Source organism: Aplysia californica, unplaced genomic scaffold (assembly GCF_000002075.1).
Source record: "Aplysia californica isolate F4 #8 unplaced genomic scaffold, AplCal3.0 scaffold00015, whole genome shotgun sequence".
Taxonomy (NCBI): domain Eukaryota; kingdom Metazoa; phylum Mollusca; class Gastropoda; order Aplysiida; family Aplysiidae; genus Aplysia; species Aplysia californica.
In genome coordinates, this window is record NW_004797285.1 from 1,503,356 (window position 1) to 1,523,165 (window position 19,810).

The following is a 19,810-nucleotide window of genomic DNA, read 5'->3' on the forward strand; positions in this document are numbered from 1 at the left end:
CTCGCCATACGCCATAAACCCACCAAGGCGTCACGTCAGTTCATTTTAGAGAGGAGGTAGACCATTTTACCGATTGTGAGCCTTAACATGAGTCACCATAGATTCTTCCCTGGGTTCGTCGGTTAAGATCCCGGTTCGCCTAAGATCCCGCATTTCCTTTCTCCCGAGCACCGGGATCTTAGGCGGAGACTACTGTATTTTCAAATGAAGTATAGTCCGGGAATGTTGCCCCATCCACAATTTGAAGTAGCTGAATGTTCAGACATCAAAAAATCTCTAAATCTAGCTCTCTAAATTGAATTCGATGCTAAAAATGCTCCCTCCTGGTTCTGGCAGAATGAAAGATGACACAGAACTCTCGCAAATTTACAGAAAATCTCGAAAACAGAAACCGTTCGGAGAAATAGAGGTCAAGTTTATTTTCCCTGGCGTTCGGAGGAAAAAAACCACTTCGTAAAAATATAGGGGCTCCCTTGCAGTTCTGCCTTACGCAGGTTCGACTGTACTTGACAAATAGCTTGTAGAGATCTGATAGATCAAGTTAAAAATGTAGTTCCCGGCCCATAGCCATTTTAGAATTTTTTGGGATGGATGGGCTGTGGCTACTTCTCAAGTATGAGATCTCTATAACATCCCACAGTGCTGACATTATCTTAGGCTTTCGGTATGGTATGGGGGCCTTTCGAGGTCATGGATGGGCTTTAAATTTTAAAACTTAAAAGAAACCATATAAACATATTACAGTGGAGTCCACTTATAACGAGTCTTGAAACAACGAGAAGTCTGTTATAAAGACACTATTCTAAAACCCCGTTTTTTCTCCTTCTTTATCTTTGTAAATAAAATACTGCTATTGCGCAATCAGACCGTCACACGAGTCGGTTATAACGGAATATTGCTGCTGCTGCACACAGCGCACAGACCAATTAAACATTATTATAAAACCTCGCCAGTTGAGAAAGTTGTTGGTGATCCAGCGAAACAAAGAATGGGAGAGCCCACGCGAACCAACAATGAAGGTCGGAGCGAATGAGTGGGGGGTGGGGAGGGGGGGTGGCATGGGCAGACAAGTAGAACGCATCGCGTGATAGGCCAGCCCAGTCTAGATTATCTTGGCATACTGTCAGGGTTGGTGATTTTTTTGATTTTTTAAATAAAAATTTAAAAAATCTATTTTTAAAAATTTAAATCAAGATTTTTAAAATGTCAGTCTAAAAGGAAAGGGGGGGGGGGGGGTAATTATGCATAGATAAACTTGCATTTTATTACAGTGTGTGTGTGTGCGCGCGCTTGTGTTTGTCTAAAAAGAAAAAGAAAATGCTAATTTCAATTATGAAAAAAAATAAATTGAATATATACAGTATTATTTTACTACTTACAGTGACAGGTGGGAAAGCAGACTTTTAAGCAGGATTATTTTAGTCTACTAAACCTTATATCATCTGTTTTATAAAACCAATGAAAGGAATTCTGAATGTTTAAAGATGTAAAAACAGAATTCTTTTTTAAAAAGTGATGAGTTTTATTTTTAAAATCAAGTTGATTTAAATTTTAAAAAATCAACTGATTTAAATTGACCTGATTTAAATCAACCCAACCCTGGTTTTCAATTATGAAAAAAAAGTAAATTGAGAACTGTATTATTTTACAGTGACAGCAGACTTTTAAGCTTGATTATATTAGTCTACTAAACCTTATATGTGAGGTGTGCTGACAAAATGAGTTACTTCTCCGATTTTAGCCTTTATGGAAATTGATACATCAACTTTATAGGTGAAGTTTGTACAATTTGTTTTAAGTATGGAAGAATAAAAGACATGGTAGACTTGAACAAAATGGTATCAATTAGAAATCTATCAATCTGACCTCAGTGTCGATTTTCGGCCGATATGTCCATTCTTGGACAGCGAGAAGTAACTCATTTTGTCAGCACACCTCACATATTGTTTAATAAAACCAAGGAAAGAAATTCTGAATGTTTACATATATGTAAAAACTGAATACATTTTTTTGAAAAGTGATTTAAATCACTGATTTTTATTTTTAAAATCAAGTTGATTAAAATTTAAAAAATCAACTGATTTAAATCAACCCAGCTCTGATTTCAATTATGGAAAAAAAAGTAATTTGAATCAGTATTATTTTACAGTGAAAGGGGGAAAAGCAGACTTTTAAGCATGAATATATTAGTCTACTAAACCTTATATCTGTTTTATGAAACCAAGGAAAGGAATTCTGAATGTTGAAATGTGTAAAAACTGAATAAAAATAAACATTTAAAAAAGTGATTTAAATCACTGATTTTTATTTTAAAAATCAAGTTGATTTAAATTTAAAAAATCAACTTGATTTAAATCAACCCAACCCTGCATACCGTGCCTCTCACTTCTCTGGTGCGGGATGGAGAGGTCACCAAGCTGTGATAGATGGATGGAGTGAATGTGTGACGTGCGCAAGCAGACGCAACGCACCACAGTGTGTGGTGGGGGTGGGGGACAACACAGCGGACGAGTTAGGCCAGAGCCAGAGCCCCTTCTTTCTGATCGCCAACACCGAGCTGTCAACATTGCTAGTGCTAGAGAAAGAAACCTGATTCGATTTTTGATCAAGTAAGACCTTGAGATCATGTTGAACAAATCATCATCAGGGGAAATACAAAAAGGAATAAACAGGATGCCAAATTCATAGAGTAGGCCTACTTTACTATTTCCCTTGAATTTATTACTGGATCCCTTGTAACGAAAATCCTGCTATAACGGATATTTCGCACCGGTCCCCTCCCTCTCGTTATAACAGGATTCCACTGTATTAGACACCTCATGATCGCTTTTATTCATTCTCTGTTTCTGTGTGTATATAAATTTGTAATGTCCAGCATTTCTATCTTCTGACAAGAATTAAATGTGCAGGATTGATCAAATGATTGTAAATCACACTTTTGAAAAAAATCTAATTTCAGGTGAATGATTTCATCGAACAGTTCAAGAAGGAGGTAATTCAGGATTTTTTGGTTTTCTGCTTTTCTAACTGTGAATAGTCTGAGACTGATTTCGCTACATTTAATATTTATCTAACAATTTTGTGTAGTCTCTTTTCATGTGCCCACTCTTTTTTAAGACTTTTTGTATTATGTCTGAGTCACTGGAAAGTACCTTATGTTTTTCTTCAAATGGATGATGAATATCCTAGCTGTCGCAAGAGCAATGCCGATATCTGTTAACCATGTTTTTCAGGATAAGTTAAATTAATGTTTAGAGCTACTCCTCCTTTATCTTGCAACAGTTGTTTATTCCATGTTTTCTCAAACTATTATAACTGTTTATAATGTGGAAATTAAGACACAGGTGCTGGTGTCTGACACTAAGTATGTATGTGACAAGCTTTTATTATTCTTTTATGTCAAGTTAAATGACATGAATTAGTTGTTGTATTTTAATACATTTTGCCTTTTTTAAATATAATGAATGCTGTAAATATATATTTGTAAGGACCCTTTTGCTTTTAGTATTTATTATAGAAAGTATTTTTGTCTCACTTTACTTTCAACATTTATGCCTTTATAATATTCTCTCTAAATTTCAGTCAGAGCAACTTGTGCGGGAAACTTTCCCCCAGAAGGTGTTGGAGATTGATGAACTCTTCAAAGTAAGTTTTGTATAGTGTAGTCGAACTGTTCATAATCATAACAGTCACTTTTATGGAAGCCTCGATCCCTGGTTCATTCATATGATGTGGGTCACAAAGAACACAGGTATGATTGGACCTGCTCCTGAGCTGGTTATTCAATTGACTGTTTGGCATCAAACAGTTTCGGAGCTTCGTCTTTTTAGCCTCTGGCTGTATGAAAGTAAGATTCTCATCAGAATAAGAGGAGATGGAACACACGGCGTCACTTTTCGCCCAATTCTGTTACTTTTAGTTAGTGTGACTCAGCAGCTTGCCGAAGCTCCCCGGCTCGGGGTCACGGGGTTAATGAGCCCTGAAGCGACTTTGCCGGTGTCAGTTAAGAAGTTATTGCCGGTGTCAGTAAGAAGTTATTGCGGGTGTCAGTTAAGAAGTTAACATTTTTCTCTACTTTTGAAACGATATAACTTCTTCCCCATTCCATACAGCAAACCATTACGCGGATATACTAAAATCTCAATGTCTTGAGATTTATTCAGCGTTACAATGGTTCATTTCTGTGCCTTAGTTTTTGTTCTAGACAAGTGTTTTGTAGAGTACCCAATTTGTCCTATTTTAGTTACATACTTATGAATAAATGATTGTTTGTTTAAAAATGGCATGACATCTCTCCAAAGTCTGTGTTAAACTGACTACGAATATCATGTCTTTTGCCATGAGAAATCTTAAGTCTGCGCGAGTAGTACTTAATGGTCAAGTTATAAGAGAAGAAAGATGCACATCTGCATTTTTTAACTAAAGACACTCAACGTTAGCTCTTGTTCTACCATTAAACAAGAGAAAGTTACTCTGCGTTTGTTCATGAATCATGCTGTGTCTGTGGCAACCTGCATGCAACTAAGAAAGATATATTATTCTATTTTAAAAAACCAACAAAACTGTGTTAATACATGGGTAGAGATGCACTTTTTGTATGGAATAAAAATAATGACAGCTAACTCGTTCATTCTTAGTTTTTGTGTCGGACATCTGAGCGGACACTTATGAATGTAAAGAAATCAGAACATTGTCGGTTATTGCAAATGGTCATAGCAACGAAAATAAAAACTGGAAAAGTCTGGTGCTGATTCAGTGTCACTGAAAAGCTAGACATTATTCTTATAACACAATTACAAGAAGTCATCCCTGTTATTCAGTCAACTTACAAAACGTAGACTTAGCGTTTTAAGAAAAATAAGGAATTTATGGAGTGTGACAGATACTGTTCGTGAATTACATTGTAGATGTATTCTGGCACTAAAATCGGTTTGTACTTTTTCATTGAGAGACTTCAGAGTAATTTTGAGAAATTTTAGAGAAAATATGCGAATATTCACGATTATATTAGACTCATAAAGTTGTATTTGGAAGAATTACTTCATAGCGAATTGCGTACCAGATCGTTAAAGTTGCAAAATTACAGCTTCATATTATACCCGCAGATACCATCTTTTTTGAGTATCTTCACCAATGTTATGTCGTTCATGTTCCAAAAGTTCGACAGTGTTTGTCGTGCCATTCTTTTTATATTGATTTTTTTTTCATTCACACTTGTCAAAAAAAAATTTACAATTTAACATTGCCGACTTCAACGTTTTTAACGAAATAACTAGACAAGTTACAGTGTCTGTTCTTTTTTAAGTCTCAAGAGCAGAAATGCGTGCGTTAGGTGCATTAAATGATAATTACCATAAGTTCAAGGTTAAACCTAAAACTACGTTGAAAAGTAAGAAAAATTAAGTCAGCCCAGACAGAGCGGCGACAGGTAGCTGACCCCCGTGACCCCGACGTGATAAGGCGCTCAGCGGGGAACCCCCCCCCCGCTACAACTAAAATTTCACTTCCAGTGCGTCGTGAACTGAATCTTCCAAAAGTGTTCCAACCTCCACAACATTGTCAAATTCCCAGGCATTTACACCACAAGCAAGCTGTGATATCTATATTATGGAATCAGACAATTTGTAAATAAAGCATAACTATAAACTCTCACTCCTCATGCTTCCCAAGCATTGAAGCTGCACACCTCATCGATTGTTATATTATATATATAAGAAGAATCTGATTTAGACCTATCTCCATTCAAAAGCCTGCATGTGTAAAGAGAACTGGACAACTGTTGTAAATCATTTTTAAATAAATTATGTAATTTCTATAAAATGAAACTTAATTTTTAACAGTTTTGGCTCTTTTACTGTTGTCTTTCAAAAATCGCACTGGAATTTTCAAGCATTGATAATTTTCAGAACTTACAAATTTGAAAAATGCACTTTGCTCATAAGGTCAGTTACCATTCTGTACCTTGGTTGTGCTTTTCTGCTTTAAGTATTTTTCAGTATGCTAAATTCTGCTCCTCTCAAGTTTGAGCTATGTGCTGTGTTATACTGTATAAAGAGGCAGCCTTTACTGTATCGGGTCTTTAAAAGCCGAAATGAAATTTGACTATATTTACAGAAGGAATTTTAATAGTATATGTCATTTCAGGTTAGACTATTAATTAAGATTAAAGTTGGGGGTGAGGATGACATCATGCGCCAACCAGTCTACATAGTAATTTTGTCTGTTTTCTATCCTGGAACAAAAGGTCTTTTTTAAGGTCGTATGAAATCTGTTGCCTGCCATATTGCCTGTAGAATAATACCCCAGTTTATTCTCTTCCTTCCAGCAAGTGAAAGCACAGAGTCCTCGTGATCTGGAACAAGCAGTGAACATTCCTTATCCTGAGCCCCTGGATGCTGTTGATGAAAATGACTCCTCAGAGGTAAAGAATGCTACACTATCTTCCCTAAGTGGGTTGAGGGAAAATATAAAAACCTGACTTCGGCTCGGCATGCGAGTTCCGCGCCTGTCGGGGACAGTCCATTGACGGGGTCAACTAAAGTTCATGCACACTGGTAGAAGTGTCTTTCGGGACAAATTGGGTAGACACTTGGAATAGGAAAGGAGTGCTTGGCGTGATACTTCAGGATTTAAAAAAAATTATGATTAAACACATACACACATGTATGCACACGCACGCACTCACACACACACACTCGTATACACACACACACCACACACACATAAAGGGCGTATAAGTTTACATGTACATTTATATAATAACATCATTTATGGAAACCCCTGGAAAATGTTTTAGTCTGTTTGATAGTCACCCTGGACTCGTTTGTCGTTGATCCCGATTTTTTTCCCCCAAATTCAAATTTTTCCCTCTGAGATCCAGATATATAGAGTTCATAGAGTGACAGGTCTGAGTGTATTGTCTTTGTGCATAGAGTTTTGCAAAGGACCAGAAATAAAGTTCTTTTGTTTTGGAGGAATAATTTTGCTTCTCTGATTTATCTCCCAATTTTTTTGTCAAAGTGACATAATGATTAATTAGCTGAACTTTTGTTTTGAGAAAAGGCTTTTCTTTCAAATCTACTGCATCTTCCAACTGCTCCTCTTCTGCTGTGGCGAGTAAATGGCAAATATTTGTCCATACACTGGTAAATTTACACACTTTCCTACTTTCTTTCCTGCCTGCTTTATTCTTAAAGAAGATATTGAGTTTTTTGTTTTGTTTATAGTAATGAGTAAATCTGTCACAGTGTGTTATCTCTACACAAAAGAGTTCTAAGTTTTCATGAAAACTTGTACTAGTTTGCTGCAGTCAAATTTGATCAGGAAATGATTAAAGGCTGCATCAATGGAATTGGCTGCTTTGCATTGTGGATTATGATGTTGCTTCTTAGTTAGAGACCGATGAGTAGGCGGTTTGTGGGTTCTTCAGTGAGGTTTGCTCATTCTTTCCTACTGAACATTTATTGTCCTTATCTCTTTTCCTTTCTTGGGTTTGTTACTCCTTCATTAAACCTCTTATCTTCAGCACTTATGTAACTTAATTGTGTTGTAATTGCTCTAAAACTCTTACTAAACAACAAAAAAACAACAACCGGACTCCTGCAAAATCTGTGAATTATAAAGAGTAAGAACTATTTCGTTACTTTTTATATATACAGTGGGGATTTAATTTCATAGTTAAAAGTTCAGAAGCAGGCATTTGTTTTGATCATAATATTTTAAAATGTTCTTTAGTTTCTTTTATATGTTATGATATGCATACATAGTGTACATTTAGCCTATTGTGTCCCCAGCCAAATCAGAAAAAGAGGAAAATGGAGGTAGACACCAACAATCACAGCTCCACCATCACAGGTTTGGATTTTTCTGCTTTTCTTTTTACTTAATTATTTTTAACTATTTTCCTACCAGGCCAAAATCCACCACTGGCCCAGGGCTTTTCCCTGACCTATTTTTACGCCCCTACCCCGCCAAAGGAAAATGTCAAAACATCGAACTAAACACATACAAACCATATCTTATGGCCCATCAAACTGACGGTTAAAAAATAATCTATCAGATGGCTATTTAATATTGAAGATTTATTCCAATTATATTACTTTGGGGTTTCTAAAAGTGATTATGCAATATGGAAGATGTCATATGAAATCAACAATTTTCCAGCTTTGAAAGGTCATATCTAAAAAAGTAAAACAACAGGATCATTCAAACTTCCCAGGTAGAGGGGTTGCCTCAAGTAATGCAAAGAAATGTTGAAAGTTATGTATGGGTACCCAATATAGAAGTGAAAATATGAGACATATACTGAAGTCAGGCTAGCGCTTTTTTTTTAACGTTTCGAAGGGGACAAAAAAAGTGCTGAAATGACTAAAAATCGTCTGTCAGTGCAATATTTTCTTTCATATCTGCTAACAGGAAGTCTATTCTATTATTTTGAAAAAGGGGATCGGCCGAGAATTTCGTGTCTTTTTGTTACTGGATTGGAATAGATAGAAAGCCACTCGTGCCGTATTTTGCAGTTCTTGATCCAGTGGGGCCAGGTCCGCTAGCCGCAACGTGGTAGGGAAAGTGTTAAGTGGGCATTTTTAAAAAATGTGATGTCATTTCCATTGATGAAAGATAATTTTGTCCTGAACTTATAAGGTGTAATTCAGGAGAGACCTTCCAAATTTATTTTATCTTTGAGACTAGCCTCAGAAAACAACATCTTTTTCACTTCCATCTCTTCCCTAAAGAAAGACAGTTGTGGAGGTTGATATATTGAATGGGCTGGCTGTACAAAGTGTATGAAGTGTCTCTCAGAAAAGGGAAAAGGTCTCAGTTACTGTTTTTTGCCACAAACCGAAAAGGAAAAAAAATTAGGATTGCTTGTATTTTGCTGTCATGAGGAAAACCCTTTACTCTATTTGACCTTGATTTACAGGGTGAGCAAAAATACGTTGGAGTTAATAGTTTTTCTTGCAACAACAACAAGGTGTAGATTGAGAAAGTGGCAGGAAGTTTTTAGACATCATCATCCCTTCTGGCTTGTTCATGTATTTAATATGCCAGCAATGGCATTCAATATATAGTGGATGGCCCTCAATTTAATAGTGGGTACAGAAGCACTTTTGCATGTCATTTACATCCATTTTGGTCCAGATAGTGAGACTTGAACTGATTGTTGTTAAGCTCTGTTGTAGCTCATGGTCATCCAAATGTTATTATTATCCTCAGGTACCAGAGTGCTTGTTTTTCCTGGCGGAGCTGTGCCCTACAACAAAAATGTTCACAGTTATTGTGAGAAGACCAAACCTTTGATGCGTGGGCTTATGGAACATGCAAACATGGTAAATAGATTTTAGATTAAGTTGGAAGGGATATGATTTACTTTTATACTCTTGAACATGCAAATCACAGAGGAATGGATTTATTTTAAAGTATAAAGTATGGGGGGGTGCACACTTTTGGTCTACCATCTGGTTCAAACATTTGCTTTGAACCTTACAAATGACAAATGAAACAAAAACAAAAAAATAATCATGACATTCGTTAAAGTGGCATTTAGCTTTCTAGAATTAATAAGGTCTATAAAAGCGCTGTAAAGGTTAATGATTTTATTAAATTATTTGGTTACCAAGTCCTGAACACACTACAAACACATCTTCCCATCTTCCCAGTTTTTGGTTTCTCTCCGGCATGGCGACAGGCCAGACAAACTGACGTCGTGGGCCTTATTTAGTGACTCCTGGCATAGAGGTTGTCACAGTTGCTACCCTGGATTCCTCTGACCCACAGATTTGGTCTTATGACCCACTACAGTTCTGGGACAGTGGCAAGTCCTGCACAAACTGGACACAATCTACCAGCTAGCTTTGATATAGTCTACACACTAGACAAACTTGTGTTTACATGATGAACATCATTTAGTACATAGTTTCTTTGGCATTGTGTCAGCTCTTTCCTGTGAGCCTTGCATAAGAGATTGTATTTTCAGTAAGCTGTAGTGAGAAGAGAGACGGCCAAAGTATTGCAGCTCCTTAGTGTTATTTTGATACAGGGGTAAAATGTTGATGATAGAGGGGGTTTTCATATCAGCAGTCTTGGATGCATTTAGCAAACAGATTTTCAGGTCCTGGATTTTTTCGTATGATGGTGCCTGAAAGACCTAACTTGCAATGGGTGCAGTCAGCTCATGGGTCTTTTCATGGATCTTTTTTACACTTGTGCCAGAGCGGCTCAGAACCAAAGTTCATATTTGAATACAAAGCAGCAGAGATGGGGCTTTATAACAGGTCCTGGAGACCCCGAGAATAGTTGAGTAATTTGAACAAAGTAACTGAGACACTTAAAACAACCCAGGCATTTAAGGAAGTCTCTAATTATTTACACAGAAAAAATTACTGAGTTGCAAATTTGTATACTTGTCCTGATCAGGTCAGTAATTCATTTTTTGCCAGTCGCAGTCACAGTGTTTGTTTGGTTTTTCACATGGAAGAGAAAAAAATGTGTCCCGGCGCAGTGGATTCAAGCGCTTGTCAATTTTGGGGCATTTGGAGCTATTGATATTATCTTAAACTTAAAGCTTCTTCATTTGCCTTGCTTTTAAGATACTCATCTATCTTGAATAGAAGTTGAGATATTTGCGCCTGGTTTAAGAGGCAAAATTTTCGAAGATTTGGCTGCCAAAGTTTGGTGACTTTCAAAAATTGAGTGTCCCTGGAAACTACAAATTTGCTGTTTTTGTGCCTTTGATCAACATTTTTCAGGTCAATCGTAGCAGAAATGTGTTTTTAAATAGATATTACAGGTGTTGAGCCCCAAAACAAAGAATCAATAAAAATTGCCCAGGGGATAGAAAAATGTCAGTTTCTTCAATTGCATTATTTTGACGAGCACCTCATTTCACCAGAGTGCGTCATAAATCTTTTTAGACACACTGGAACTGCTTGACGTAATACTGCAGGATTAGGTCTGGACACTAAATTCTATGATTGCAGCGTAGTGCATCTATATTGGTAGCCTTATGTGTTTACATCATGATACCTTGTCATTGTATGAACCCCCCCCCCTCTTGCCTATCAAACATCTGTTGTCCTCATCTCTCCTCCTTTTTTGTTACTCTCTTGTTACACCTCTAATCTTCTGCACTTGTATGCCCTTATTGTGTTGCAAGTGCAGTAAATCTCTTACTAAAACTAAAATTAAAACCCAGGTAGTTAAAACCAGATCTGTGATACAGCATTTTTTTTAAAAATCAACCCTCAAAAAATGTTGTTACTTTGAAAAATGAGTTGAGACTGGTGGCTTTTATCACATTAGTTGAATGTCACTATGCTGACCTTTGTTTGACCTAGATATTCATTTAAAGGTTCGCATCATGTTTGCTACCTGCAAGATGTACTTTTTTCTTTACAGGTAAGAATGTGGATCAATTTTCTCATACCTAAAATTGAGGATGGCAACAATTTTGGTGTATCAATACAGGTAAGTTGTCCAGTACAACATTAGTGACAAGCAGGTTTGTGTTTAATGAAGTGAAATTTCCATCCATGTATTTAAAGTAATTTATCAGGGCTGTGGACAAACAACTTTGATTACCTTTTTTTCCTTTTTCTACAATGAAATAGTTTTACCAAAATGAAAAGTGGGGCCTTATGACTCCAGTTTTTAACATCTCTATTAAGTCCTAACAAGCTATGCCCCCTTCCCTTTTGACAGAGCAAACCACCTGCCCCACGTTTTACTCACTCTAACATGATATTTTTGTATATGACAACCTATGCTGGTAAAATGTTTTGTTCAGATTTCGTGTGCTGGCTTTTCTTTATAGAGCTTTTAGATAAAGGGTGAATTTAAACGACTCCCTTGGGTATGGATTTCAGTTGTTGAGTGTATCGGCTCATCCGTAATAATCATTATTTCAGTTACAATTTGTGTTTCCTTTGTTTCAAAAGACTGTTTACAATGTACTTTCATAAATGGATATAGTCTTCCTAGTCCCAAACATTTCTGGCTGTACTTTTCAGGAAGATGTTGTGGCAGAAGCAAGACAAGTGGAGAGTGAGGCAAGCAGCTACTTAGATCAGGTCACACGCTACTATCTTCAGAGGGCGCGGATCATTTCAAAGATTGCAAAATACCCACACATTGTAAGTTTTTTTTTTTCTTTTTGGAATTGTTTTGTTATTCTGCAAATAGGGTAACTGGACTTGTTCTTAAATGATCTTTGACTATTTCTTAGAGTAATTGACCTTATAGTAAGGAAGCATGGTAATACTAATAGATAATTTTTTAAACAATTTCCTCACTCATTTTCTCTGTGATCTTAAAGTAGGTCAAATTTTAATCTCTTCCTTCTAATGACTAGAATACTTTTGACTATATCCAAATTCTAGTGGTGAGCACATTTGGCTCATATTCTCTTCTGTGCTCTATGTGAATGTGTCAATGCAAAGTGAATGTGCTTTATGCAGGCCTTCTATATCCATTGGGCTGCATTTTGAAAATTTATAGATCATTCATGGGAAATAATGTCAGTGTCAGTTGATTTGTAAATGATGACTGGTATGGTATGATAGGGACCCTCCTTAACACAGGCAAATTTGGTTTGACATATCCAAATAGATTTATAAAGAATCCACAAAAAAAAGACTTTCTCCCTAGCATGACATAGATAACCTCGTGGGCATTTCAATAGTTTATGACTTCTGAACATATGAAGTTGAACTTTTCAGTTGCAGTATTATCTGAAAATGTTACCTGGAAAGGAATAGCAATTATGAAGTCAGGAGTAATGCTAGAGGCAACCAGGAACTGGTATAATGTCTGTGCTCACCCAGCTGCCCTGGATGGATGTTCAGCCCGGTGTCTTCTCAGTAGACTTTCTTTATGTCTTGTTGGGCATCACACTAGGCCATTATAACCGAAAAATTACTAGGACTTTGATAAATATTTTGTCATCATGCCGTTGTTTCACTGTGCACATGTCTGTATTGCAGGAGGATTACAGACAGTCTATCAAGGAGTTCGATGAAAGACAGATGTTGAATTTGCAGAATGCAATTCTTGAAATGAGAAATCATTATGTGAGTATTGTGAGGTGTTAACATTTGAGAAAAGTCTTGTGAAATTGTTCTGTGCTTTTGATCCCTTCATATTCAAAAGTGGAGAATCTGCTTTCAAGGACCTTTGCCCCTATATACGCACATCTTGTATTTATAATAGACTCTGTTCCAGCTTATTTTTGGTCTTGTGGTAGTTTCTTTACTCTATTTATTCTACTAATCGCAATATGTATAAATAAAGGTTCTCCACGGCCAAGAGAGCTCAGCTTTGTTTTAAAAAACCTGCCAATAGCTTCCACGGGATTCGGTAAAAGTTTTTAAAATGCCCAGCCTTCATACCTGTAATGACAAAGCAAGGATTTGACAGGGGACTATGAGATTTCGCATTCTCCATGCATGCTTGCAAAAACACACACATGCTCTTTGAGTGACAGATTGTGTTTTATTCCCTCTGATAGCCATCCCTGCACTTTGGTTTGTGAGAAGCCAAGTGTGAAGGTTTCTCTAAAAGAAGTTTTCTGTTTGAAAGAAATCTCTGTGATCTTTATAATTTTTTATCCACTTGATGTGTATGCTGGTGTGTAAGGCTGAGGGCCAGTGGATTTCAGTTTAATTGATGTTATTAGGACGAATGGTAAAAACTTCTTTTGATCCGGTTTATGAAGAGGCTTTTAACACTTTTAGTACTGTCGCAACTTAAGTTGCCAGGCCGTAGTATGGGCTCATACAGCTGGCAGCTTTAGTCACTGACTCGACCAGGCACACTAAACATAATTAAGCAAGGAACAGAGCCACTGAATGAAAGTAAATACCAAAGGAAGTCATTCTATGTATATGATAGCTAAATGCTTGATGAAACTCTGTGAAGTTTTAAATCTTGTTTCTTGGGCTGCGAAGGTTTTTTAAATTCTAAAAGATTTTATCATGGCTTCAGCATTCTAAACTGGTGTGGTACCGTACTTGAGGGTTTTTCACTACATGAGCCTTTAGTCCTGTAAGTGTTAAGCAAATGCACGGTTATTACCTATCGTGAGCTCTGGCTGAAAGGTTTTGTGGTTTCTTTCTCTATTTCTGCCCACTTTCATCAATTGGTAATCTTGAAAAGTGTTGTTTTTTTTTAAACAATTTTGTTTTGTGTGTGTACAGCCATTGTACTAATGAAAAAAAATCAATCACCTTGACATGATATTCTAGTCCAGGGTGAACAAACTGTAACACTTTCCACGCTCACAGTGCATAGAGTGCACAACACTCGTCCGCACTGACCAGGATGCAGATACTATACCTGTATCTTGGCAAAAATACCCCAACCATTATGAAATTTTCAGCATACTGGGAAAAATGAAAGTGATGATCGCATGTTCACCAAAAGAGAAATTAGAATCGGAACTGAAAACATTAGCGTGAACTCATTCTTCACATGAATTCTCATCATGGCATAAGACTAGTGCTAGGTCTACTCTACATTTTTCCCTTAAACTTACTCCAATTGTTGTAGGCCTATACAAACTGATTTGCGACTTCAAAGGCCCCTCAAACCATTCAGAAAGGAAGTTTAACTTTTACAAGTGCGTATGTCAAAAAGGAGATTGCTGCAACATGTTTGTTGCTATATCACACAGTCGCCGATTGGCATCCATTTGGGGAAAAGGGGCGCCTTTTTACCATCGCTGATAGGCATCCCGTGGGGGCAGAGTGTTAAGTTTGTGAATTTTTTTGCTTATCTATTTCGGTAGGCCTTCCCATTTGTCGTTTTTTTTTGTGTTGAAGCCACAAACTTGTTTTTTTTAGTTGCTTACATTTTTTAAAAATTCAACAAATGTTTCCCTACTTTTTGTTTCAGGCTTCCCTTCATGACATCATCATGAAAAATATTGACAAGATCAAAGTTCCACGCTCTGCCAATGCCCATAACATGTACTGAGCTTTCAATCGATGCTCAATTTGTGTTCACTTCAGTCAAGACCAAGAGCATGAGGATGTTGATGAATATACAGTTGAACAGAATTGGAATTAGTGGGAGAAAATAACAATGTACATCTTCAGTGATTTTCCTTCTCGACTAAGTCATTGAAGGGGGGGAATTGGGAAAGCAAGCTCCAGTGAAGAGGGAGAACCTGACTATTTGTTACAGGTTCAAAACTGAACATTACAATTAGAATATGTAAGGATATATATATGTGTGAGGCATCGTGGTGAAATCAGGCACTCGTCAAAATAGGCTAATACTTTTAAAAGAATTATTTTTTTTTACTTAAAACCTTTTTTGTCCATTCAAAGATACGTTTTATGTGTGGATTTAGTGGAAAAACGTCGATTAAAGGCAAGAAAAATGCAAATTTACAGTTTCCAAGGACTCTTGAGCTATGGAAGTTACCAAACTTTGGTGGCCAATTTCTCTCTAATTTTACTTCTGAAACCAGGCGACCCCACCTCCTTCAATCACAAATATCTCTACTTCTATGCAAGATAAATGGATACCTTTTCATCAAAAGCAAGGCAAATGAACACCAATAACTCCATATGCCCAAAAATTGACAAGCGCCTGATTACACTGCGTCGCGACACATACATTGATGAGCTTCAGCCTAGGTTTCAAGAGGTTTAGGGAGGATAGGGAGGGGATTTGAAAGTGTTGTTCACTTGTCATCCTTGAATCCTTCTTATGAATGGACATTTTTAATTACGCTTCACTAATGCCTTAGAGATAAAGATTTCGTTGAACATTAAAAAGTTTGATGGCATTTTACTTAGAGTTGGCAGGTCAGATGATGTTTCAGATTCCATTCCTTTCTGGGGTTGTTTTTTAAACCTACATCATGTAAAGAATGTGCTAAATGTTTCAAGTCTTATCAAAACACATTTGAACATATGATATTCCAAATTCACTAACTTTTTAATAAAATGCTAATAAGAAAATGGTGCTGTCATGTTCGTCATAATGCTCTTTTAATGTTCCATCGTTATGTGCTGTTCACTACTTCCATTTTTGTGAAGAGATTAAGTATTGTTCATTGTATGCTGATCTGACTCACTCCAATCTCACTTTATTAGTAATCAGGGCGTTATGATTACTTTGTAAGAAACAGGGGGGGGGGGGTTAGAAATGATTTTTCAATGGACAGGTAAATTTTCAGCTGAAAAGTCTTGACTGATTGAAATGTTCAGTAAGCCTTCTCCAGTCTGTCCACCTCCTGATCTTGTCTTCTCTGTTTTCCTTCCATCTGTTTGTTGCCAGTGGATCCATAGTCGTCACGTCGTCATCTCAGTTTAGACCGGCAATGAGTCCGCACACATACTCTGTTATAGATAAATTTACTCAAAATTGTTCTAAAATATATTGATCATTTATGATACCATCAAGAGGTTTGTTTTTTGGGGGGGTTTTTTAAGCTCTTTTTCTGTTCAACTCTGTTTTTAATATTCTCTGTATCAGTAAACGTATTTCTGCGTGCTGGATGTATCGAGACATGTACTTTGGATGTGCTACTTCTCGCTATGCTTGTTAACAGTGCTGAGGATGTAAGGCATTTGTGAAAGTTGTTGGGGTGTTAATTTGTTAGATTTAATAATCTGGCCTTTGTCGTTTTGTCTGTTTTCTTTATAATGCTCTTCTTCTTTTCTTTTTCTTTTTAAACAGATAATTGTTTAGGTCTGTATAAAGGCTCATTACTTTATAAACTTGTGATCATCTTGTTTTTTGGTCAACAAAACTCGATTTCACTTATTTCTCAACTTCCCCCCCCCAAAAAAATGGGAGTTGAGGCATTTGGTTCAGTCTTGCTATTCATTGTATTTTTTTAAAGACAAATCATTGTTACTTAGTCGCATGTGCATGCAAATGCGAAAAGCTTTTTTTTTCTGTATGAGGGATGACAAAAAGTGAGTGTTTGAGTAAGGACCACTGTGTATTATTTTTTAAAGATTTTGATAACAAATAATGGGTACTCTTTATAAATGTTTACTGTTCCCTAAATGAAATTACATACGCAATTGTGAATAATTGATATCCTCTAATGCTGCAAGGGGCCCATACTTTCCTTTGACTTTGGATGAGCTATTTGCATGTTGTTGTTGAACTCTTAGAATTTTACTTTCCTGCTTTGTCTTTGTTGGCCTGTACTGTGCTAAGTGAGAAAATGAGTGCCCCTAAAATCAGGCCTCACACAAACCTCGATGAAAATGTTGATTGCTTCTGAATAAAGTATGATAAATGATTTCAGTTTGTGTGGAGTTACAAGTTATTTTTTACAATCCATTGTTCTCTAGACATCTTTTAAGTTTGCAGGGGGGGCTCTCGTGGCCTAGAGGTTAAGGTGTTGGCCTTTCATTCAAAGGTCCCGGGTTCGAATCCGGGTAGCGACCGAAAAATTTTCTTCTCTAAAATTGTCTCGTTTCACCTCCTTTCCTGCTCTCTAGCAATGTTCTGTTGTCTGCTTTCATTTCCACTTTCTGCCCCCACCCCCTCACCTCCTTTGCCCCCTCCTCTGGGCTCCTGACTCTTTCTGCAGCCTTTCTACTGCTACTCATTGGCTCCTCCTTACTGTTGTCTTTCTGCCACACCCCTGATCTTCTTGTAGGAAAGATCTACACTGCACCTAGCCTTCTCGGACAAGGGCGAAAAATCTCGGAGGGCCCGTGTGCAAGTTGCGCACATTAAAGATCCCTTGGTGGTCTAAAATCGATAAGAGTAGGCTTCGGCCGCCACCTGGGCAAAATTCGAAATTTCCTACCACCTTAAAATATTAGGTGTGTCCCGCACGCTCATATGACCTATGCAGTTGCGAGCGCTGTAAAACACTTTACAAAAACAAAAAAAAACAAGTTTGCAGGAACCATAGTAGTTAGGTTATGTAGGTACCGTGGCTTACTGTGGATTTAATCCGGAACTTCTTGTGTTGATTTGAGCCAGTGTTAGAAAAGCCCTGGTTAATATCACAGCAGAGTCAGAGTATTCTGTTATAAACCAGAGGGCATAGAATCTTCATTGCTAATTCCCCCTCCAGCTGTCCCGTCAGTGCTCACGCAGGAGACTCTAAGTGAGTTGGATTCATTAATTTACGCAAAGTACTGGTCGACTTTATTATTTTATTAATTTGGCGTCCAGCCCATATTTTTCCGTTAATAATTGAAGACCTCGGGAGAAAAACAGCAGTAATCCAAGGAAAAATGCTGAGGAATACTGCTTTTTTAATTATAATTTCTTTCATGTTCATTTGTACTTCCGCCGTTCTTTTAGTTTAGTTTTAGTAGAGGTGCGCTCTACTGCATACGGTCATATGAGCGCCAAGGGGTGGATGTCAACAGAGAAGTCATTACAGGGAATCAGATTTACTCTGCTCACCTCTTTAGCTTCAACAGCACAAAGTCTACTTCGACTATCAAGGCATCCCAGAAATAATGGGTCCCAAGAGTGTGACAAACATACAAAAGATTAGAAGTAGAGGAAAAATGACAATAGTAAGGATTAGGAAAGAAAAAGCAGCAGTTCCCTGTTGTAGATCAGGCACAGTAATGAGCGTGACATTGATGAATCAGCCCATTTACAATTCCACTGTGCATGGACGAGAAATGTCCCCCCTTTGGGAATGGCCTAAAGACACTTCAGTCTGTAGCACTACCCCTGGGGGTCGCCGTTCTGTCCTAGTCTGATTGAAATGTCACATGTACGTGACTGTAACTGTTGTTGATGAAAACGGTGTTGATAGAGAAATGAGAACAAGCCAAACATTACATCAAAACGAAGGGAAAAAGCAGATTCATTAATAATTGTGTCTAATGCCATTTTCTCGTGTACTCTTTTAGGGGATCTCTGCCGCTCAGATCAGTAAAATTAAAAATATTGAAAAAGAATATAATTTTTCGGATTTTGGAGTACATGTATATAGATATAATATCTATATCAAGAATCCACCTTTAGAAGCCTAATTTCTTTATGAAACTTTTAAAAATATTCATTAAAATTATCTCTCTTTGCAGTTTTCTCAGAATTGTTTATCTGACCAGGTTGCAACAATATTTTGAGTAGCTCTCAGAAAGTTACTGTCAGACTTTATTCAAATTTGCACACAATCTTTTATACACATAATATATCTATGACCTTACTTAAGCATTTTTTCTGTTTATGATACACATTTGGAGTTTGAGGCCTTTTTTCTTTTACAAAATCTTAAAATATTGGAGACCTGAATTTAGTGCATAAGAAGGACTATAAAGCTCAAAAGTTAGTACAGAAAATTCAAATTTGGCTCTGTGAGGTCATTCTACCTACCAACAGTAATCACCATGCCAAATATTTGGCTTCTATCTTGATGAGTGTTGATAACTGACATAAGATAAAATTGGTTTTTAAAATGCTGAATCAATCCTTTATTTTTGATGGCTCGAGATTATTATGGCTAAAATCTTGAATTTTTTGCTCGGTGACTTTTTTTGGTACTATGTCACACCCTCGATGCAGAAAAACAAGCATAAGACCAAAAATTATAGCCTTTGGGTGTGACCATATCTATACGGTATATACTCCCTTGATTAGTCAGCTGTTGTCATAAAAGGACTTGGTGCTCTCTGACTCCGATCAAGGTAAATTGTAAGCCAACAGCAGGGAGCCTTTTCTTATTTGACATTGACTACAGAAATGGAAGAAAACCAGTGGCGTGAAAAATGAGATGTAAATAAAGTGTCTCTAGGTAATCAAGAAAAAGATACATAGCTTACATGTATATTATTTATAGGTAATCTATTTACTCTTAATTTTATATGTA

At 37.0% G+C, this 19,810-nt stretch overlaps 1 protein-coding gene across 1 annotated transcript; it reads left to right on the plus strand.

Moving 5' to 3' along the window:
- Positions 1-2,959: 2,959 nt before the first annotated feature.
- On the plus strand, positions 2,960-15,379 carry LOC101853211 (proteasome activator complex subunit 3; the record flags this gene model as incomplete). Its single annotated transcript, XM_013085338.2, is given in 9 exon segments — positions 2,960-2,992; positions 3,583-3,645; positions 6,326-6,421; positions 7,794-7,854; positions 9,217-9,329; positions 11,398-11,466; positions 12,009-12,131; positions 12,981-13,067; positions 14,890-15,379. Coding segments are annotated over 9 exon segments (726 nt in total), but the record flags the coding sequence as incomplete, so codon positions are not given.
- Between the last annotated feature and the right edge of the window lie 4,431 nt (positions 15,380-19,810).